General features: G+C 44.5%; 1 protein-coding gene across 6 annotated transcripts in view; it reads right to left on the reverse strand.

Moving 5' to 3' along the window:
- The window catches only part of LOC102764560 (nesprin-1), a 141,900-nt gene that overhangs the window by 112,312 nt on the left and 8,592 nt on the right, over positions 1 to 20,996 (reverse strand). For 5 of the 6 annotated variants that reach the window (XM_006768718.2, XM_006768720.2, XM_015567191.1 and 2 more), the window contains exons 4-14: positions 17,700 to 17,831; positions 16,360 to 16,469; positions 14,583 to 14,739; positions 13,341 to 13,472; positions 13,006 to 13,161; positions 12,663 to 12,872; positions 9,155 to 9,256; positions 5,840 to 5,959; positions 3,777 to 3,977; positions 1,536 to 1,709; positions 491 to 622 (exon numbers count right to left, since the gene is read on the reverse strand). In XM_006768718.2, the coding sequence (XP_006768781.1) occupies positions 491 to 622; positions 1,536 to 1,709; positions 3,777 to 3,977; positions 5,840 to 5,959; positions 9,155 to 9,256; positions 12,663 to 12,872; positions 13,006 to 13,161; positions 13,341 to 13,472; positions 14,583 to 14,739; positions 16,360 to 16,469; positions 17,700 to 17,831 (1,626 nt within the window). Of the gene's footprint in view, positions 1 to 490; positions 623 to 1,535; positions 1,710 to 3,776; positions 3,978 to 5,839; positions 5,960 to 9,154; positions 9,257 to 12,662; positions 12,873 to 13,005; positions 13,162 to 13,340; positions 13,473 to 14,582; positions 14,740 to 16,359; positions 16,470 to 17,699; positions 17,832 to 20,996 lie in introns of those variants that run through there. The other variant, XM_006768721.2, reaches the window with a different exon arrangement.

A 20,996-nucleotide genomic window follows, 5' to 3' on the forward strand; every position in this document is an offset into this window, starting at 1 on the left:
TATCAAACTATAATTATTTCACCACATAAACTCCAGGAAATGCTTGGTGGAAGCTGAGTTTTCAAGAGGAGCACTCTTTCATTAAAAAAAAAAAAAAACTTTTAGTGCTCATAAAACAACCAACTATAATTTTTTCAAGATAGTGTGATATCAGGGTTAAAAAAAAAAACTTTTAATGCTCATAAAACAACCAGCTATAATTTTTTCAAGATAGTGTGATATCAGGGTAAACTACAGAAAACGCCTGATGGAGGCTGAATGTTCAAAAGGAGCTCTCATTACCAAAAAGGAAAGAAAAAAACCCTACTTATATTCTATTAGAAAACAAACACTTAACATTTATGTGCTTTCAACAACGTCAATAGCTTGAAATCAAAGTAACAGTGCTTAATATTTGATTGCAAGTTTGTTTAGATCCTGTTAAAACCATGGGAGAGTTTCCAAAGGAAATGTGGCAGCTTCCCACACCAAGATGCACGGGGACGCTGACCTGGTAGAGTGTGATCCGGTCCACGAGCCTGTCCTCGCTCTCCTCCACCAGCCCCACGCTGGGGATGCTGCTCTCTACCACCTCCAGCTGCCCGTGGAGCTCCTGCTGGTCCTCATCCAGATGGGACCACGTCTGGAAAGGCAACATCAGTCCATGAGCTAGAAGCCCTCATTAAGGAACAGCATTCCTCTTCCTGTGCAAAATATGCACTTGACAGGTTCTCTTTGAAGTTCGGTCAGAGGGAGATGTCTCTGGGGGTGGGTGGGGGTGGGGGGGGTTTGCTTTGGGAAGCAAAGGATGGCCCTGAAGCCAGGCATCAGACGGTGACCCTGAAAAGCATTATCAACAGCCTGTGGCAGCTGCAACTAACCAGCAGCATGAGCAAGTTACTAACGAGCATTGACAAGATATCAGCTTCTCTGAGCCTCATTTTTAACATTTAAACATGGGAATAATAATACCTATGTGGTCCATGTGGAGGGTTAAATAGAATAATGTGTGCATTACGCCTGGAACACAGCAAGCATTTGATTACCCAGTTTTCATTCTTTACCCTGGTAGTGATGAATGCATGACTTAACTAGAAGGAATGGGCCTGTTCACGTAGAAAGTGAACTAAATATATTGCATTTGCAAATTTAGAAAAGCACAGACGTTTAAGAAATAGGAACATATAGCATAGGCATTCTACTAAGGAGAACTCTCAAGTGACTTTTTTTCTAAATTCAGATTTTTATTTTGTTTTAAATTGGGAAGTCTTTTTGCCAATCACTTGAAGTTCACGTCAATAATTTATAGCAAAGGTCAGCAGTTTTTCAGCCTGCCTCTCAAACCCCTCGCCTCCTCCTGCCCAGTGTGAAGGCGGTCCCCGGGCAGCTGCCTCTGTGTGGGGAAGGCTCTATCACAACGCACATAGGACACTCAGAGGGGGCAAGGCGACACGTGACACTGCCTCTGGGAGTTCCGAGGTTACGGGAGGCAAATCGCAGGAATCACTGTCTTGCCTTCATGGGGGGAGCGGGGTGTGCTGCCTCAAGGGTCTCACCTCTAGAATGTACTCCAGCTCCACGCCCCTTTTGTGAGCCCCTTTCAGGACCGCGGAAGCCTGCGCCATCACTTCTGCATGCAGTTGAGTTTCCTGCAGGACTGCAAAGCTGATTATCTTTCTGAAGAGCGTTTCCGTCAAAATCATGTGAGATTCCAGACCCTGGAAGTATTCCTGCCATTTTCCAGGTAGAAAAAAAGAGGTCAGTGACTCATTCATTTACTACCAGATGATACAATTGCTTCGAACGGGAAAGCTGATGGTACTCAGCTGACATCTGAGCGACACTGTTCCACCGCTGCTGGCCGCCACCTTACAGGGCTCCAGGCTCCTGCGTGGCCTCCCTTGTTCCCCCACCAGGAGCATCCACACACTCTGTGCCCTACCCAGAGCCCTTCATAGGGAACGAGCCCCTGCTCTCTGCGATCCGGATTTCCTTACTGTCCTCACCCGCCTCTCACTAACTCCACCACCCAAACTGGCCTCCCTTGTCCCTCACACTTCAGCTCCCATTCCCCATCCGGGCCTCTGTTTATACTCTGTACTCACTGAGAGGACCTCACCCGGCACACTCACAACTTCCTTCCTCTGTGGTTGGGCTGAGTGGTATGATGTGTTCTAAATTTCCCTCAGATTATACCTACATGCAAGGAAACGGTAGACCTTGCACAAACCTTCAAATGTGTTTTTGAATGGTTCCTTTTTCTGTGTCAAAGGGCCCAGAGGAGGGAGATAGGGTTTATCCCATTTCCTGTTCCCAGCACCACAGGTAGAACCGAAGGACTGAGAATCCATAGACAGTAATATTTAGTGTGTGCTACGTGCCAGGTACTCTATCGGCACTTGACTAACTCATGTACTCCTTACAACAACTCTATGAGGCAGGCAGATTATTTCACATTTTACAGATGGGGACACTGCATGGTCCAATCTATGTAACTTGCTCAAGGTCACTGCCGAGCAAGCTCCCTCTCAGAAAATGCTCTGGTCAGGAGAAGCAAGAACCATCTTTTTAAATCAACCATCCATTATTATATCGTAGAATCTTAAAGTTGGAAGAGAACTTGGATGTCACAGAGCTCAAATTCATGGGAAGCTGAAATTCCTTTTACAACCCCATCTCCCCCAACAGCCTTGGATGGGCTTCTCATGGCCAGGGGGGCTGTCTGCTCAAGGCAGCTTACTCCTCTCAGCGTTCTTCATCTATGGAGCTTAATTTCTCTGTTATTTATATTCATTGATCCTAGTTTCTTCTCTGGAATAACTCAGGAGGTTATTTTATTACTAGGGTCAAAGATTTGAGAAAAACCAGCTGTGAACTTTAAAGCAATGTTTTCAAAGCCAAATGATAAGGCCTTAATAAATCACAACGTTTTGGACAAAAACCTCTGGGAAAAATAGCAAGAAGTCTAATAGTAAAAAAAAAATCTACCTTGGGAAGCCACCAGGGAAGCTACATGATAGCAGAAGGTTAACCATCTGTAACCCAATGGGGTTTTGAAAGTTTTCCTAGAGGAACTTCCAGGAGCCTTGGAGTTTGGGGTTCTGAACTAGCAACATTGCTCTTTCTGCAGTTATTGCTAATAATGCAAGAGTTACCTTTGTTTGTGCACTAAGCAGGCATGGCTGAATTAAGCGTAGGGGCTAACGTGAACTTGGTACGGCACATACTGCTGGAGCAAGCGCAGGCCGACCAAGTTTGATTATGTAGCAAAAGGACCTGTTGTCCCCAGAAGGCAACTCTTGCGGCCACAGCAACTAAAGGAGCATGTGTTTAAGGCCATAAGAGCCGGGTGCCACATGCGAGAGAAAGAAACCCATTCCCAGAGCAGAGCGAGGCGTCCTGGGCCAGGCAGAGAGAACACCTAGAGCTAGATGAACAAATGGGCATAGAAAACACAGAGGAAAATAGCAGTTCAGAAGGAAGCTGGGCTCCTTTGAGAGGGTCCCTGCGTTTCCCAGTTTAGGAAATGAGAAAGCCTGGCCGAGACTGTGAGGAAGGGACACTTAAAATGACTGCTGAGGTTGTATTCTTTTTTAACTGATAACATTATAGAGCATGGCCTCTGTAACTGTTCTGTGCTACTGCATGCCAGTGGCTTTGCGTACACATTTGTTTATCATCTTAAAGATTCACTTATACAAGTAGGAACTCCTGAAAGATTGAAAATACTGGGTTTTACTCGATATTTATCAGTGAGACTATGCTTGCACAAGTACATTCTCTCTCTCTCTCTCTACCTTATGTTTGTCAAGGAGCTGTTGGACTTCCTCTTTGGAAGACACGATCAGTTTCTGGTCGCCGGCCATCTTCTCTTGTCCAGTTTCCAGCAGGTCGGCCAGATCTTGCAGGGCCCTTTCGTACTGGCTCTTGAGTGCTAGGTTCTGGTTCAGTCCACTCCGCCGAGAGCCGATGGTCATCATCAGTTCGTCATACATGTCCTTAGAAACAGGGACAGCAACATTCACTCAAGTGAGGTTGAGGCTCCTCTCTAAAAATACATTACCTACCAAACCCACAACCCCGGGACGCGCCTTCAGGTGCCTGCCTATGGTGATGCTCTGTGTATCGGGCATCCGTCCGTCTGCCTTACTCAGAATCCTCACTTCAAAAACTTCTTTCAAAAAAAGATAAGCTAGCCCGGTGGTGTGGGTCAGTGGTAGAGCATCGACCTATGAACCCGGAGGTCATGGTTTAATTACCGGTCAGGGCATGTGCCCAGGTGTGGGCTTGATCCCCAGTGTGGGGCTTGTGGGAAGCAACTGTCTCATCATTGATGTTTCTATCTCTCTCTCCCTCTCCTTCCTCTCTGAAATCAATAAAAAATATAATTAAAAAAATAAGCTAATGTTTTTAACATTACAAAGGATGTACAAAAATGTTGCCTAGAAGTGACACATGGGGTAGACTTAATTAGTCTTCTTGGAATGTCAATGTTTGTGGCGAGATGTGGGATCACAAATTGTTCATGGAGGTGAAGGGAAATGCCTCCGGAAATTTAATTCTGATTTTTATCATGTTCTAAACATTCATACACGTTTAGAGTAATCGAATATAGTATCCTTAACATTACAAATACTACTTAATAATCTGATTTGGGACTATTCTTCAAATAAAGAGCTTGAGAAGCAGAAGCATTTACTGGGAGCTGGAAGACTTGAAGGCTTGAAAAGGCCATGTTTTTGCCAAATGTGGTGAAATAAATAAATATCTTAACTGGAAAGGCATTTTAGGAGACGATGATACACTAAACACAGAATTTATTTGAGCCATACGGACCTGATTAATGTGCCATGGGAAGGTTTAGAGGCCAACAATGTCCGATCTGGAAAGTTCAGCTCTAATGCCTGTTTACAGCCTGACGTTGGACCCTACACCTGACGTTAACCATCGTCGGAAACTGTCTAGAAAGGACCGAGTGGGGGGCAGTGGGCTCATGACATTGCAAAATGTTAGACAGTGGGATGAGATACCTAAAATAAAAATGCTCTTTTAAAAATAAGAGCGATTTTATTTTCTTGAAAGGAAGGACCTGTGAGCCTGGACTGGATTCATGCTAGTAATTCCTCAACGGTCTGTAACAGGCGTACAGGGCAAATGTGTGCACATGTGTCACTACGCACATTTTTTTCTTAATATAACTTAACTATGTTGCTCATCAAAGGCTAAATTTTTGCTGGTGTAATATCCCAGGATCGGCCCACCGCCCTGACAGCAGATTCTTGCGTTAAGGGCCGATCCAGGAAAGCAAAGTAACCCCAAGTTGCCCTCTGCTCCTGAGTGGGGCCAGGAGGTCTGTGAAGACTTCAGCTTCCTCTGGGTTAAATTTTTTGTTTTGTTTTGGAACTGGCACAGTGTCTCTCTTCCATTAAAAAATGTATGAACGATAAACTATAGCTTTAATGACTGATAAAAACCACTCTTTAAATACAGAGTAGATCACCCTTTCTTAACTTTTCTAGGTTGGACTGATAATAACTACATTTTCTACAGTAGAAAATAATACAGCACAACTAAACTACACCACCGTGGTTAGCCATCAGAATAATAACAAATGACTTTTTTTACAATAACAAATAACTTTTAAAAAAAGAATCTTAGAAGCATGAGAATACAATGTTTTTATTGCATTAAATATAGTAAAAATTTCAGAAATTTTTCTAAGAGTTACTTGGAAGAGAGATTAGAACTTAAATGATCTGAATTTTATAGAGAAAAAAAAAACCAAGAAAATGGAGAAAATACTTTTTTCTTGAGTTCTAGTTAGGATGCATCATTGAATGCCATTGGCAGAAAATCATACCTGGAGTTTGGAGAGTTCTTGCAGGGCAGGCTGCTCAATCTGCAACTTGTCACCACGCTTTTTTAATTCAGCGATTCCTGCATCCAATTCCTTCAGCCCATCTTCAGCCTGCTGTATTGCCTAGGTAAAATTTATGAAATTTCATCAAAACTCCCACGAATAATTTCCCACAAAAAGTATGACTACCGTGCCTCCTTATTTATTCCTCTTCTGTCCACATAACACAATACAGCCAACAAAACTCATTGCAATATAACATAAAAACCATGGTGACATGATGTGGGAAAGAGAAGAAGGCCTTTTATTATGCTACAGAGCAGCTATCTTAAAGGTGAGGAGGTAAGAGGGACTGTAATGGAGGGTTGGGAGGACAACAGCTTCCTCAATAAAAGAAAAATTCATGAATAGTGACACCCCAAAAAGAAGCATGATGTATGACATTAGAGAAAGGTATCTGCCTGGTATTGACTAGGGCAGGGATGGGGAACATTTTTCCTGCCAAGGGCCATTTGGATATTTATAACATCGTTCTCGGGACATACAAAATTATAAACTTAAAAATTAGCCTGCTGTACTAGTATTTGGCCAAACATTTAATTAACTCACCCCTAATGCCTTGGCAGGGCCAGACCAAATGATTTAATGGGCCTTATACGGCCCGTAGACTGCACATTCCCCACCCCTGGTGTAGTGAATCATGCTCTGGTTTCCTGAAGGGCAGTTCTGAGCATCGTTGAAAACATGTGACTGCATGGTTTCCCCAAGAAGCAGAAAATCACACAATCGACAAGTATTACAGCGGCTGCTAGCCCTAAGCCTTGTCTTCCCAGGGCGAGGTGTACAGAGGCAGAACAAGATCTCATCCTGGCCTTCCAGGAGCTAACCATCTGGTTGGGAAGCAAAACCATTATGTACTAAGTAAACTTGACACACGCCGTCCCTGTAAGAGCGCTTTGGGAACGGGAGCTCCCAGGGAGTCCTGGAGCAGAATGAGTAGGCTTTGGGAAGAAATGCAACCTCGGTTGCCCTTGAAGAATGAAAAGAACATGAATTCCAGATGGCAGATAAAAAACATGTGCCCATTTTCTTTCCTGAATCCCCACTACCACCACAGCAAATGTTCTGTTTGCTTGTTTTTGGGTGTGTGTTCCCCCCATAAATCTACAAGAACAAGGCAGAAGGAAAGAAGACACTACCAACAAAATTTTGGAAGTTGGAATCAGAAGGAGAGATGAAAATTGACTTAAGACATCAAAGACAGCTGAATCCTAGTCCAGCAGGGGATCTTCACCCCCAAGTTTATAACCACAGGAGTCTCTGGCACTCTGGTGAAGTGGGTGCTAAATAAGGAGGGTTGGTGAGAAGCTTCTTAAAGAGAAGATAAGCCTGGCTGGTGTCGCTCAGTGGTTGAGCATTGACCTATGAACCAGGAGGTCATGGTTCAATTCCCAGTCAAGTTACATGCTTGGGTTGTGGTCTCAATCCCCAACAGGGGGCATGCAGGAGGCAGCCGCTCAATGATTCTTTCTCATCATTGATGTTTCTACCTCTCTTTTCCTCTCCCTTCCTCTCAGAAGCAATGAATTTTTTTTTTAAGAGAGAAGTTAAATTCCCAGATCTCTTTCATCATTCCAGACTGCCCCTTCCCTTCCCTGGTGAAAGATGGAACATTGATTTTCTAGAAAATGTAAAAAAAACAAATAGTTTCTGAACTGAGGGGCACCGGATACAGTTGTGGGTTTGAGTACTTGATTGAAAACAGAGGGATAAAGTGAATGCTCACTGAATGGTGAATGTGGAGTCCCCGCATCTTCTAGAGAATGGCCACCAGACCTCTACTCTCCCGGTAGGAAAGAGAAAAAATATGAAAAGACCAATAGAAACACCTAAAAGTTTGATGCAAGGATTCTCCAACAAATAGCCCACACAGACCACCCTTCAGTAGATCTCAACATTGTCCAGCCTTATCCGTCCGTCAAGTTGCCACTTAGCTGCTTAGTCTCCCATCCTAAACGGAATAGTCGGCAAAGGATTTCCTGAGAAATGCCTCCAACATGAAAGACAGAAACCCAAGTAAGCCAACAAACAAAAGTAACCAATTATACAGGAAAAATAAAACTTCAATGAACAAATAATACACCCAGAGAGATTATAAAGGATAATGCATCCGTTAAAACAACAACAACAACAACAAAACAACAAACAGGCCCTGGCCGGTGTGGCTCAGTTGACTGGGCATGGTCCCACGCAACGAAAGATTGCTGGTTTGATTCCCATCAGGCACATGCCCAGGCTGCGGGCTCCATCCCTGGTAGAGGACGTGCAGGAGGCAGTCGATCAATGATGGGAACCCTGCCTCCTGACCCTGGCCTGGTCGTGCCAGCCCTCCAGAAGCAGGATCTGGCCCCCACACTTGCTCTCACCCTCCAACATCCCCAGTGGCTTCCCACTGCCAGTTCTCCGAGGGGAGATAGCCAGTGTGTGTGATATGATCCATGAGGGTGAGACACTATGTCTTCGTTTACACCCAGCCACATAAATTTTCAATTTCCACTTCTATTTCTGCGTGTGCTTTATAACATAGGACTTGCTTATAGTTGATAAATGAGTAAATATTCATGTATTTGTGGTATGTGCTTATTTAACTAGTGAGATGTGCAATCAATGAAGGTCAGACACCAATGATTTATAGACTCAAGTCCAAATTCTCTGACATGCAATAGCCCTAACTACAAGGTGTCTCCAATGTTCTCGTCCGACCTTATTTCCCCTCAATCACATGATTCATCCTAAGTTCAGCTAACCAGGGTCACTCGCTTTCCTCCTGCAGAGCTCGGAACTGTCTCGCCTGTGCCTTTGTTCTTGCTGTCCCTTTCCAGGGATACCTTTCTTCCGGTCCCTGTGTGCCCCAACTCCTAAGTCCAATTCTGATTTCCCTTTGTCGACTCTTCCCTGACCTTACCCCTCTGGAGGCAACCTACCCCTCTTCCGAATGTCCACAGTGCTCCTCTGTGCCGCCACTGGGGCAGCCTGACTTCCTGCCCAGGTCACTGACATTCACACCTAATCTCCCTGTTAGGGGACACACTTCTCCAGGTCAGCAGCGGTCACTGACACCTTTCCCCAGCTCACATTTCCCAGTTCCGTGCAAGCCCAAGTGAGAGAGTCAGTGTAACCTGGCCGGTGATTCAAATCCAGCTCTCACAAACAAAACAGGAGACAAACATCAATGCCACAGTAAGCCAGTAATCTTTCGCAGAGGATTTGACATTTCACAGTAAATCCGCTCAACTGGGAAAAGGCAGCTGTAAATACCTCTATTTGCTCCGCCACGGGCTGTTCAAACACATTGGCCAGTTTCTGCAGAAGCATGTATTTGCTGTCAGCCAGCGACGTACACAGCACCTTCAGATCGTTCTAGGGGGTGAGAAATAGGAAGACTTAACATGTGCACCGGGGACTCAAATGGTTATAAACATAACACATGCTCTTAGAAATAATATACAGGTGTGGGAATTTTATGTCCAAGAAACCAATACTGTACTAGGGGAAGATAGAAGAAACTGGTAACAATTTACTTTAAATGCTAAATTTGACTTTTGAATAATCTTTACACAAACCATTTCCAACACAATATACAAGGAGGCAAGACATACAAATAAAAAAGCCATACTGGCCACCCTAAACTTCTTGTTATGTCTGAAATAAATGTGCACATTTAAACATTCCAGCAGAAATATTACACTAATGACTTCTATCTAGTAAAACAACCTATTGATGTTACCCTGATCTGGGAAGAAAATAAAATTCTTAAGAACAATATGGTTCCTTTCTTCCTCTCTCCTCTGCTTCTCTCTCTCCCTCACTTCCTGCTTTTCCCTAGTTTCAAAGAATGTGCACAAGCTTATCAAAAGCCATCCAGAAGTTTAGAAAAGAACTATTTTCATGATGACCAAAGACATTAAGAGAAAACACCGAAAGACCTTAGCCACGTCTTTTGTCCACAAACATTACTCACTTAAAAGTCCAAATATGCCCTGGCCGGTAGCTCAGTTGGTTAGAGCAGCGTCCTGATAGCCAAGGTTCTGGTTCAATCCTTCCCCACCCCTTTCTAGCCCCCTCCCTCAAAAAAAAAAATCAATCAATAAAAAAGTTCAAGTATTTATATTGAGTTAGAGTTGTACAACAATGAGATAACTATCAGAATTTTGGTATTCAATTCTAAAGGGAATAAACTGGAACAAAGTGCGAATGATAAAATGTTTTAATCCTGCCCTTCCCCTCCCCCAAAATCAGCAAATTCCTTATTGGTCGGCAAATGTGTCTGATGGGCTGGGTGTCCGTCACAGGGTGAAGTTTGGTCACATCCTCTTCACTGGGGGCAAGTGCCCGTCACCAAGATGAAAAATTCTGGCCATCTCATCAGGAGAAGGACAATCACAGCAAGGAAGAAAAATCAACTTTCAGGCCGTGTGGGAGCAGCACCACACAAAATGTCAGGCTAGCCCTAGCTGGTTTGGTTCAGTGGATAGAGCGTTGGCCTGTGGACTGCAGGGTCACAGGTTTGATTCTGGTCAAGGGCACATGCCTGAGTTGTGGGCTTGATCCCCAGTAGGGGGCGTGCAGGAGTCAGCCGATCAATGAGTCTCTCTCATCATTGATGTTTCTATCTCTCTCCCTCTCCCTCCCTCCCTCAAATCAATAAAAATATATTTAGAAAAAAACAAAACCAGAAAGACATGTCCAGTGAATAAGGGGGCCGAGGAGATGAGAGCTGCATGAACTCAGGGGGGCTGGCTTTGGAGACTTTGTTCTTTATTTCTTTCTTTAAAAATATATTTTTATTGATTTCAGAGAGGAAGGGAGAGGGAGAGAGAGATAGAAACATCAATGATGAGAAAGAATCATTGATCGGCTGCCTCCTACATACCCAACACTGGGGATTGAGCCCAAACCTAGGCATGTGCCCTGACCGGGAATCGAAAAGTGACCTCCTACTTCATAAGTCAGTGCTCAACCACTGAGCCATGCTGGCCAGGCCGGAGATGGTTTTATTATTATTTTTTAATATGTTTTATTGATTTCACAAAGGAAGGGAGAGAGTTAGAAACATCAATGAGAGAGACACATTGATTGGCTGACTCTTGCACACCCCCTACTGGGGATGGAGCCCACAACCCTGGCATGTGCCCTGTCTGAGAATTGAACCCAGGACCTCTTGGTCCTTGGGGCGAAGCTCAATCCACTGAGCCACACCAGCTGGGCTGGAGACTTTGTTCTTAATTTTTGCTCTTTTGACTTTGCAAAATGAATATTAGAACAATGGTTAGCTACTAGAGATGTGAAAATTAAAGACAAGAATACATGTGAAAATATTTTGTGAATAAAAAAATGATACACAAATGTTTGTGGTAATTTTACTTTGTAGTTTTAAGAATGTAAATTACCTGAAGGCAGTGGTCATTTGTCCCTCTAGAACAGTGGTTCTCAACCTTCCTCATGCCGCGACCCTTTAATACAGTTCCTCATGTTGTGGTGACGCCCAATTTCATTGTTACAAATGGAACATAATTAAAGCATAGTGATTAATCACAAAAACAATATGTAATTATATATGTGTTTTCCGTGGTCTTAGGTGACCCCTGTGAAAGGGTCGTTCGAGCCCCAAAGGGGTCGCGACCCACAGGTTGAGAACCGCTGGTCTAGAATGATCAAGCATGTCAAACTAACAGCCAGTGGGCCACATGCCTCAATTAAGTGAGGCATGTGGCCCACTGGCCGTGAGTTTGACATGCTTGCTCTAGATGTATACACAGAAAATTCCTTGTGTCTTGGCTAATGCTACATTTATTTAACATTTTACAGTATTTTTTTAAATCAAAACTTTTACATAAAACTCTTGGCCCTAATCACAGATATCCATTTTGTAAAACTTGTATGTCTGTTAAAAATAAAATTCAGTTAAAACTTACGTATTCCCAAAGGTGACTTTTTATTAGGAATGAAAATCAACATTAAACGGTTATCGGCTACTTTTGCATTTGTTAAAATTTATAGTCATAGGAAAAGTTTCATAAGCACACAGTTATTCAGTTGGAACAGTCTCCAGTCTGGGCTAATAGGCAGTCAGCCTGAGGAGCGAGGACTGGGAAGTAATGCAATATGTTTGAGCGCAGGTGGAACTAATTAGGCCACAGTCACTTGCAATGGGCCTGGGTATTGGGGTCCAGGCTTCGCTCTGTATTACAGCCCTGCCTGCATGTTTTTTTGGTTATATGTTTTAAACGCTACTATTATCAACTGGAAATTGGAATTATACTGTGCCATAAATATGACTTTTATTGGTTGAGTTTAAATTCCTATTTGGCCCTTAGTGTAGTTAGATGGTTTTCTCAAGTTCCATTTCTGGGAGAATAAAAGTCAGTTTTCTAATACGAGTTCAATCCCCTAGTTCAGCGGTTCTCAACCTGTGGGTCGCAAACAATGAAAACACATCCTGCATATCAGATATTTACATTACGATTCATAACAGTAGCAAAGTTACAGTTATGAAGTAGCAACGAAAATAATTTTATGGTTGGGGGTCACCACAACATGAGGACCTGTATTAAAGGGCCGCAGCGTTAGGAAGGTTGAGAACCCCTGCCCTAGTTTTTCTGTGATGTTCTTGCTCCTCTTTGTTCATTTGAAGAAAAAAATAGGCCTAGGTATATCATACCTCAGTCAGATATTCTGTTTATGACCCCCTCTCTGGCTTCGGCTTAGAGCGAACTAATAACTCTGTGCATGGAGGATGGGCAAACAACTCTTGACAATGTCTTACCTGGAAATTTAGTATTTGCTGAAGTCTTTCCTTCATCTGATGACATCGTTGATTTACTACTGAGTCTAACAAGGACAACCGCCCCAAAAGACACCCCAAAGTGTCTTCAATAACATCGCGGTGATCACTGTTCTCCGGAAATGCTTGGGAAAACAAGTTCTTGTTCCTATCCATCTCTTCAGACATTTCCTTAATATCTTTGGCAAGAGTCTAGGGTTGATCAAAAAGAAGACCATGAGAGTGTTTAGACCCAGGAATCTACATACAAATCAGGTCTTTACCCCCTGGGAAGTCAAGTGCTGTGCAATGCCGTGTACTCACAGGCACAGGCTGGCAAACTTACCTCTTGGCTGAAGAGGCAAATCTCAGTTTCCTCTGGTGTGAGGGCCGTGGCAAAAAGTAAACGCTCTTCAACATCATCCAGCCACGTAGAGGTCGCCGAGACTCCATCATATAACTTCTGCTCCAAGTGAATGTTCTGCCTCTTTGTCCCTCCGCCCTGGAAAAAGGAATTCATTACAGCGTTTTGAGAAATCAAAGAAAATCACCAGGATGAGTCTTTGGAGTTTAGGGTCATTCAGAGCTATTCACTAGGGTTGGGTCTCAAGAGTTCATGCCCAGAGGTGGGAAACCTCACGAAGACCAAGACCCATGAGCAAACTCAGAGCGCAGCCTTACCTGGGATGAGACCTCCTCCAAGGCCTGGTTCAACCCATCGAGCAAGGACGTCACTGCCGATTTATCGTGGGCCAGCCCGTCTCCTTTGTACAGGGGCACGCCAGCCAGGAGCCGGTTTGGCCTGCTGAAAAGCTGCAGACAAACAGGGGCGGCTTACATAAGAGCACTGTGTCCAGGTTCCTCAGATCCAAAGAGAAGTCTTAGAGTTTACTCCGTTCATGCCACTGCTGCGGAACGGCCCCTGTGAGTGCTAGCCCAGGACACAGGACTAGTTTCCATTGTCGAAAGCCTGCCGGCCATGGCTGTGGGGAGCACCGCAGGCTTGCCTGGGTTCTAGCCTCACTCGCTAGCTCTCCAAGGTGCCCATTCCTCAGACCCTCTGGCTTCTGCTTGGAGCACACTAACAGCTATTTCTCTGGAACCTTCTGTTGCTATCTTCAATTCCACTGGGTGTGGCTTGCTTGACTGGGTCAAGTCCAACACCACTCAGCACCTACTCATCTTGCAAACCAGCCTGCACCTGGGTCACAGGAGCAACTCCAGCTGACCACTGGCTGCCCCTGCCTTTTAGAACCACCGAGGTCCCAATAGCGCAGTGGTTCTCAATCTTCTGGCCCTTTAAAGACAGTTCCTCATGTTGTGACCCACCATAAAATTATTTTCGTTGCTACTTCATAACTGTAATGTTGCTACTGTTATGAATCATAATGCAAATATCTGATATGCAGGAGGGTCTTAGGCGACCCCTGTGAAAGGGTCGTTTGACCGCCAAAGGGGTCGCGACCCACAGGTTGAGAACCGCTGCAGTAATGTCTCATTAATGTCTTCTGAAACTATTAAATACTAGAAGTAGTGAGGAAAAATAAGATGACTTGACAATTTAGTTCCAGATTTTTGGAATTTCTTTTATCCTAGACGTATATGCATCCCTAATTTACATCCCTAATTTTCAAAGTCGTACAAAAGGGGGAGACACAATGTAATGATTTATGCTAATGAGTAATTAGATATGGATTATCTCTGAGGAAAAGTGGTACCTAGAAATCAAATTGTCACATATAAACATGTCATCACTAGGGCAGATGTGAAATGGGCTTGTTAGGAAACATGTAGGAAGAATCATTTGTTTCCTGCCTTATTTTGCATTGGCAATGAAAATATAGAGGACTGCACAGTTACACTGTCTCAGCCGCGCTGGGCATCCTCTACGAGAGTGAATATGTAAGAGAGAACGTGCGGTACCACTTGCTCCTGTTCCTGCGCCAGGGCGTCCCGCAGCAGCCGCTGCTTGGCACTGACTTCCTGCTGGAGGCTCTCCCACTTCACCCGCATCTGGCCTTCCGCCGGGGCCTGCTCTCCTTCCATCCCCAACTCCTGGGATGACACAGCAGGTTTTTCACTATTAGAAGAATAAACAATCCAAGTTTACAATGTGGGCAGAAAGGTGATCACTTATTGCATGCACGAGCTGTGGCCTCTAAAATTAGAACCAGATTACTTTGGTTATTAGCTTACACTTAAAAAAATTAATTAAAATTTTAAAAAATGTGAGTCTAACCATAAACAAATATATGATAATGCAACCAGGGCCACAATGATAATTTAAAAATACATTGAAAATAGCTCAACATTAAAGATAAAAATAATTGTATCTTTGGGGATCAGAAAGTATATGGATGCGTATTCTTTGACAAATAGCCCACAAATTAATTAAAAACCATAAAAATGCTACTTGGTCTCTGCGAGTTTTTACCCTGAGTCCAAGGCCAGGTTTCAGGACGTGGATTAGGGTGCAGGACACGAGAGGAGGGCACCTGCGCCTCATCCTTCAGGACAGGCAGCAGTGTGCATCTGAGGATGACTGTGGCTCTTAGGGTGACACAGAGCTGAATTTTAAAATCCCTGCACCATATACTGTAAACCTGATACTAATATAATATTCAACGTCAACTAATTTACAAACATTAAAAATAAATGCACACTAGCCCAGCCGGCATGGCTCAGTGCTTGAGTGTCCACTTAGGAACCAGGAGGTCACAGTTTGATTCCCGATCAGGGCATGTGCCCGAGTTGCGGGCTAGATCCTCAGTGTGAGGTGTGCAGGAGGCAGCCAAATCATCATATCCTGAGCCCTCGATAGGAATGCCACACACAGGATGCCTCGTTCTAACAGCAGCAATTCTCTCTCTCTCTCTCTCTCTCTCTCTCTCTCTCCCTTCATCTCTGAAATCAATTAAAAAATGTTAAAAAAATAAATAAATGCAGGTTTGATTTGTGACAGTCACAGCTTCCACAACCCCTCTGTGAAGCAGACAGTCCCTTCTTATTCTCATTCCCCAGAGGAGCAAACCAGGCCTCAGAGCTGAGTTACTTTTCCATGGTGCCAGCAGTTGAACTAGAATAAAACCCAGACCTCACTCAAAACAGAGGGATCATTCCTCTCTACTTTCCTTCCCAACCCTCAGACTCAAGTCTTCAACTTGAACATTGTCCAACTTCCTTCATTTTTCTTCTCATACTTTACTCTTCTGTGTTTAAGACTTTCCTTCTCCACTCTACAACAGGATACGAAGCTCAATGAGCTTGCATGCAGCAATTATAAAAACAGATCCTCGAGAAAAAGCGACATCTTTCGTAGGCAGAATGAGGTTGAGGGAAGATAGGTTCTTACAGGGAAAATGTTTTGCAGTTAGATATTCAGAAAGAAACATAACTTTATAATGTTTATTTTATTTCCCCCCCCCCCATTTGATTTTTAAAAAACAAACTCATGTATCTTCTCTGAACAGATATGCTGAGCATACTGGAAAGAAGACAAATAAGTTAGCCCTCACACTCCCTAGCTGTACTCATGCCACACAATAAAATATTCAAAATGCAAGTAAACTATATATCCTAAAGAGAAAAAATAATGCAGGTGTTTGCAAGTGTTTAAAATAAAAGTTTGATCGGGATGCTTGCATTTCTTCAGATGTTATGGAATCAGTGACCAGAATAGAAAGCGCGAGTGGAAACCTACCCAGCACCACCAGAGGTGTCTGCCGCCGAGTGCTGGGTGAGGATCTCCTCTCCACGGCTGGCTACTGACCGGAGAAGGCTCTTCTGCTCTGCCAACTCCTGCTCCAACTCCTGCTCCAGGAAGAGAACAAACAAACACAGCTTTTGAGTTCATGAGCATCATCTGCAATCATGGTTCTAAGTCTACAACAGCCTCAGAGAACGCGTGCGTACATGTTTAAGTTTGCACGTTGCATAAGAGGTGTGGTGGAGGGAAAGGCTCACGCATCTCTCCAAACTACTCTACAGCTTTTGTGGCTTTGAGAAAACAGACCTGAAAAATCATGGAGGGAAAAAAAAAAAAATCAATGGAAAATTAACATTTTGTTGGGCAATGGTGCCCTCAAGTGGTACAACATGAACTTTCAATTTTCAAAATGAATACTGCCTTTTTCCCAGCTGAGACCGGTCCTTGAGAGCAGCTGTTCTTTAATTCCCTGCTTACTTGATAAGTTTGTTTATCATTGAATTCAGTTTTACTTTTTCATATTTAGTGATAAATGCCTTTGCTCTTTGAAAAAATAACTTAATGTGCCCGATTCCTAAAGTTAAGGTATCAATGAGGAATCATTCTTATTCATCAAAGCTCATTATTTTTTACTAGGCAATAATTTGCAATCCAACTTTGTAAAGATATCTACTCGAAAGTAGAAAATAAATTACATTTATTTAAAAAACATGTAACTCAGACTTTCACCAATTCTCAGAGGCCTTCCTGAGGTTTTTATTATATAAAATAGCCTGAAATTGGGGTAAGTTTGAAAATAGAGCAGATAATCTCGATAAGGCATATTTTAATTGTTACGTTATTTGTAAAGCTTTGCTTAAAAGAATAGACTTTAAAATGACCAAGCACAAAAATAGAAAATAAGAAAACAAATAAACAAACAAAACCACAGGAAAATGGCCAAGCATTCCCGTGGTCACGAGGAAATATGCTGAACCATTTAGCCGGGGCTCTGCGAAGAGCAGACAAAGGTGCATTCTGTCTTTAGAACACAAGAAACTTGTTCTTCTAAGCCAGTGGTTCTCAACCTTCTGGCCCTTTAAATACAGATCCTCATGTTGTGAGCCAACCATAAAATTATTTTCGTTGCTACTTCATAACTGTAATGTTGCTACTGTTATGAATTGTAATGTAAATATCTGATATGCAGGATGGTCTTAGGCGACCCTGTGAAAGGGTCGTTCTACCTCAAAAGGGGTCGCGACCCACAGGTTGAGAACCGCTGTAAGCGTTTCTCTCTGGGGAGTGTTGGCACACTTGCAGGCTAGGGAGAGGTTAGGAAATAAATGCTTTACTTTTTGTTGCTGGAGGCTGCTCTGTCGCTGGAGGGCCCATGTGGAGCGAGCTTGGGCCAGCCAGTCCTGGACACCGGGCCTCTGGGTGGCAGCTGGGTCACCGTCGCTATCCTCCTTCTCTTGCGCTGCTCCCTGTTTTAATGAGACAGAAATCAAGAGTCATCCACACACAGGAAAACCCTGACCAGGGCGGAGTGGCAGCTGCTTCAGTGTGGTCTCAATAATACCAAAGCGGCTCCATTTAGATGGGAAACCATATTTTTTAAAAAATGGCCCTAGCTGGTTTGACTCAGTGGAAAGAGCGTCAGCCTGCGGACTGAAGGGGCCCCAGGTTCGATTCTGGCCAAGGGCACATGCCTGGGTTGCGGGCTCGATCCCCAGTGGGGGGTGTGAAAGAGGCAGCCAATCAATGATTCTCTCTCATCATTGATATTTCCATCTCTCTCTCCCTTCCACTCTGAAATCAATAAAAATAAATTAAAACAATGGTAACACAAAACCCATCAAATTTATGGCATTTGTAGGAGGAAGAACAATAAATAGACGATTATACTCAGACATATTTGAGGGCAATACTGCCTATTTAGAAGCTGGACTTTTTAGCTGACTGATGTGGTCACCAGACATTATTCCACAATATTTTCCAGAAGAACATAGTAATTCTAGATCTCACTTCCTCTACTCACACCACCAGGTCCAGACCCCACTGCCATTCGCTGCCACCACTGGCTTCGAAGAAGGAGAGATTCAGCCCTAGCTGGTTTGGTTCAGTGGGCTGCAGGCTGAAAGGTCCCAGGTTCGATTCTGGTCAAGGGCGCATGCCCAGGTTCTGGGCTCGATCCCCAGTGGGGGACATGCAGGAGGCAGCCGATCAATGATTCTCTCTCATCATTGATGTTTCTCTCTCTCTCTTCCTCTCCCTTTCCCTCTGAAATCAATAAAAATATATATTAAAAAATAAAAAAAAATTAAAAATAAATAAATAAATAAAGAGAAAAACCAACGTAATTCTGTATTATCTGGTAGGAATGTATCCTTCCTGCTTGCTTGTTCTGATGGGATTTGCAAGGCCCTAACGCACTCATATCAGAATGGGATTCATTCCTTCTGAGAGATTTTCTACTCACCTATGAGTATACGTCAGAGGATAAATTGCACAATTTGAATATAGCTCCTTCACTAAGTACTTCCTAAGTACCTACTGTGTGTCAACCACTGTACCAGGCGTTGGGGATATTTTTTCAAGAAGGAGCCAGACAGGGGCCCTACTGGGGAGACAAACAATAAGCAAGCAAGAGAAGGTAAGAGCTACAGAGAACAGGAAAGCAGATGATGGACAGAGTGAAGGGGAAAGGTTTCCGAGGCTGCTCCGTGCAGGCATCCTCAGGGACAGCTACATGGAAACCAGAACAATGGCAAAGGTAGGGGGAGGGCCCTGCGGGCCCTGGGACCAGCAGAGCAAAGGCAGGGGAAGGAAGAGGCTTGCATCTCATAGAGAGTAGCACAGTGAAGGGCCCAGTGTGGCTGGAGCAGGGTGGGGGCGGGGAGGGCAGAGATTTTATAGGTCATTTCATAGAGGAGTGGGCCTGCTGTCTAGTCCAGGCTGCTGCTGTCCTGTGGTTCATTGCTGCCTTTGATCACAGAATGGGATCCAGCCACCAGGCCGGCTCATCCGCCTGAGTGCCCACAAAGCCCCTTAGCGCCTCTTATTTTCAGAATTGCACTAACTATTGTGACTGGGGGAAAAGGGATTCTGGAAAGTGACCTCACAGGGTGTTTTGATCATAAATTCCTGCCTGGGCCATTCAGGGTGGGAAGCCACTCCCCAGGCATACCTTTGCCTTAGGCAAGCCCCGCCCATTGTCTCTGCGCATTTAGGTTAACACACCTGTGGACCAATCCCTGCCCCCTCCAGAGAGCGCATAATCTGTTCACTATCCTGTAACCCAGTCCCCGCCTTGCTTTTCCCACCTCCAGGTCACCTTTCTTCTTTCCCCTCCTTCATTTCAAACGCATAAATGAAGCTTATTCTCCTGAGCATTTGAGATCTTCCTCCCCCCATATGTTGTCAGTTTGGCTCAAATAAACTCATAAAAATTCTCTGCATATTTGGACGTTTCTTACATAGACACTATGACAGGGAAATAGGCGGTGTCTGTTTATCCTTCTATTCATTCAAATCCCATTATCAAATTATAAAACCTTTGAGATGATAAACTTTGCAAAGTTGCCATCAGCACCTGAAGTGAAATAAACGGAAGGAAACAAGGAAACAGTGAAACCTACAGGGAAGGTTCCCCATAATCTCTTCCCAGATTCCCAGCCACCTGAGCTCACAGCAGTTTCCTCTAAGATGGTCCAGCCTCACAGCCAGAGCATGTGGTGCAGACAGAACAAGGCCACGGGTCCAAAATACGCCATCGCCATGTTGCAGGGCCTTCGGAGTGCGGAGTGCGTGCTCAGTGACACCCCGCTGAGAACATTCCCGCTCCGGCAGGAAAGCCTCCCACAGAAAAAGAGTGGCCTTCCTGAAGGTGGGTGTGGGCTGAACGGACACTCCTCCACGACTAACGCCTGGACATTTCCACGTGAAGCAGATGCTCTCCCTCTGAGAACGCACCACTGGCCCAGAATTAGCTCTGAGAGACCTGGGACCTCCCGCCAAGGATGAGGCAGCAGGCCGACGGGGACCCGGAGAGGACGACCCCAAAGGAGTCAGTGTAGGAGGCTGAGCGCTGTCCCCAGTCAGAGCCGCAAACAGAGGTCAAGGCCATGACCTGCTGTCTCTCTTGGGTGGGATCCTGTCACCTCCCCCTGCTCTGCTCCTAGAAAAGTTCGTTTTCAGAGCCGAAGACGCACATGATAACGTCTCCGTTCCCCACCCCGTCCTTCTAACACAGGTCAGGCCTGACCGGCTGAGAGCTGTCCTTTCAGAGCCGTCCTTTCAAAGCCCCCGTGCCAAATGTGCGCCTAGAAAAAGGACAGTGGGAACATCGGGTCTGAGGACAGCGTCGTCACTGCCCGAGCACACACACACACACACACACACACACACACACACATGATAACGTCTCTGTTCCCCACCCCATCCTTCTAACACAGGTCAGGCCTGACTGAGAGCCGTCCTTCCAAAGCCCTCGTGCCAAATGTGCGCCTAGAAAAAGGACAGCGGCAACGTCGGGTCTCAGGACAGCATCGTCACTGCCCAGGCACACACACACACACACACACACACACACACACACACACACACACACATATATATATACACACACACATACACACACACACACACAC

This window comes from Myotis davidii, unplaced genomic scaffold, assembly GCF_000327345.1.
Source record: "Myotis davidii unplaced genomic scaffold, ASM32734v1 scaffold1323, whole genome shotgun sequence".
In the NCBI taxonomy this organism is placed as follows: Eukaryota; Metazoa; Chordata; class Mammalia; order Chiroptera; family Vespertilionidae; genus Myotis; species Myotis davidii.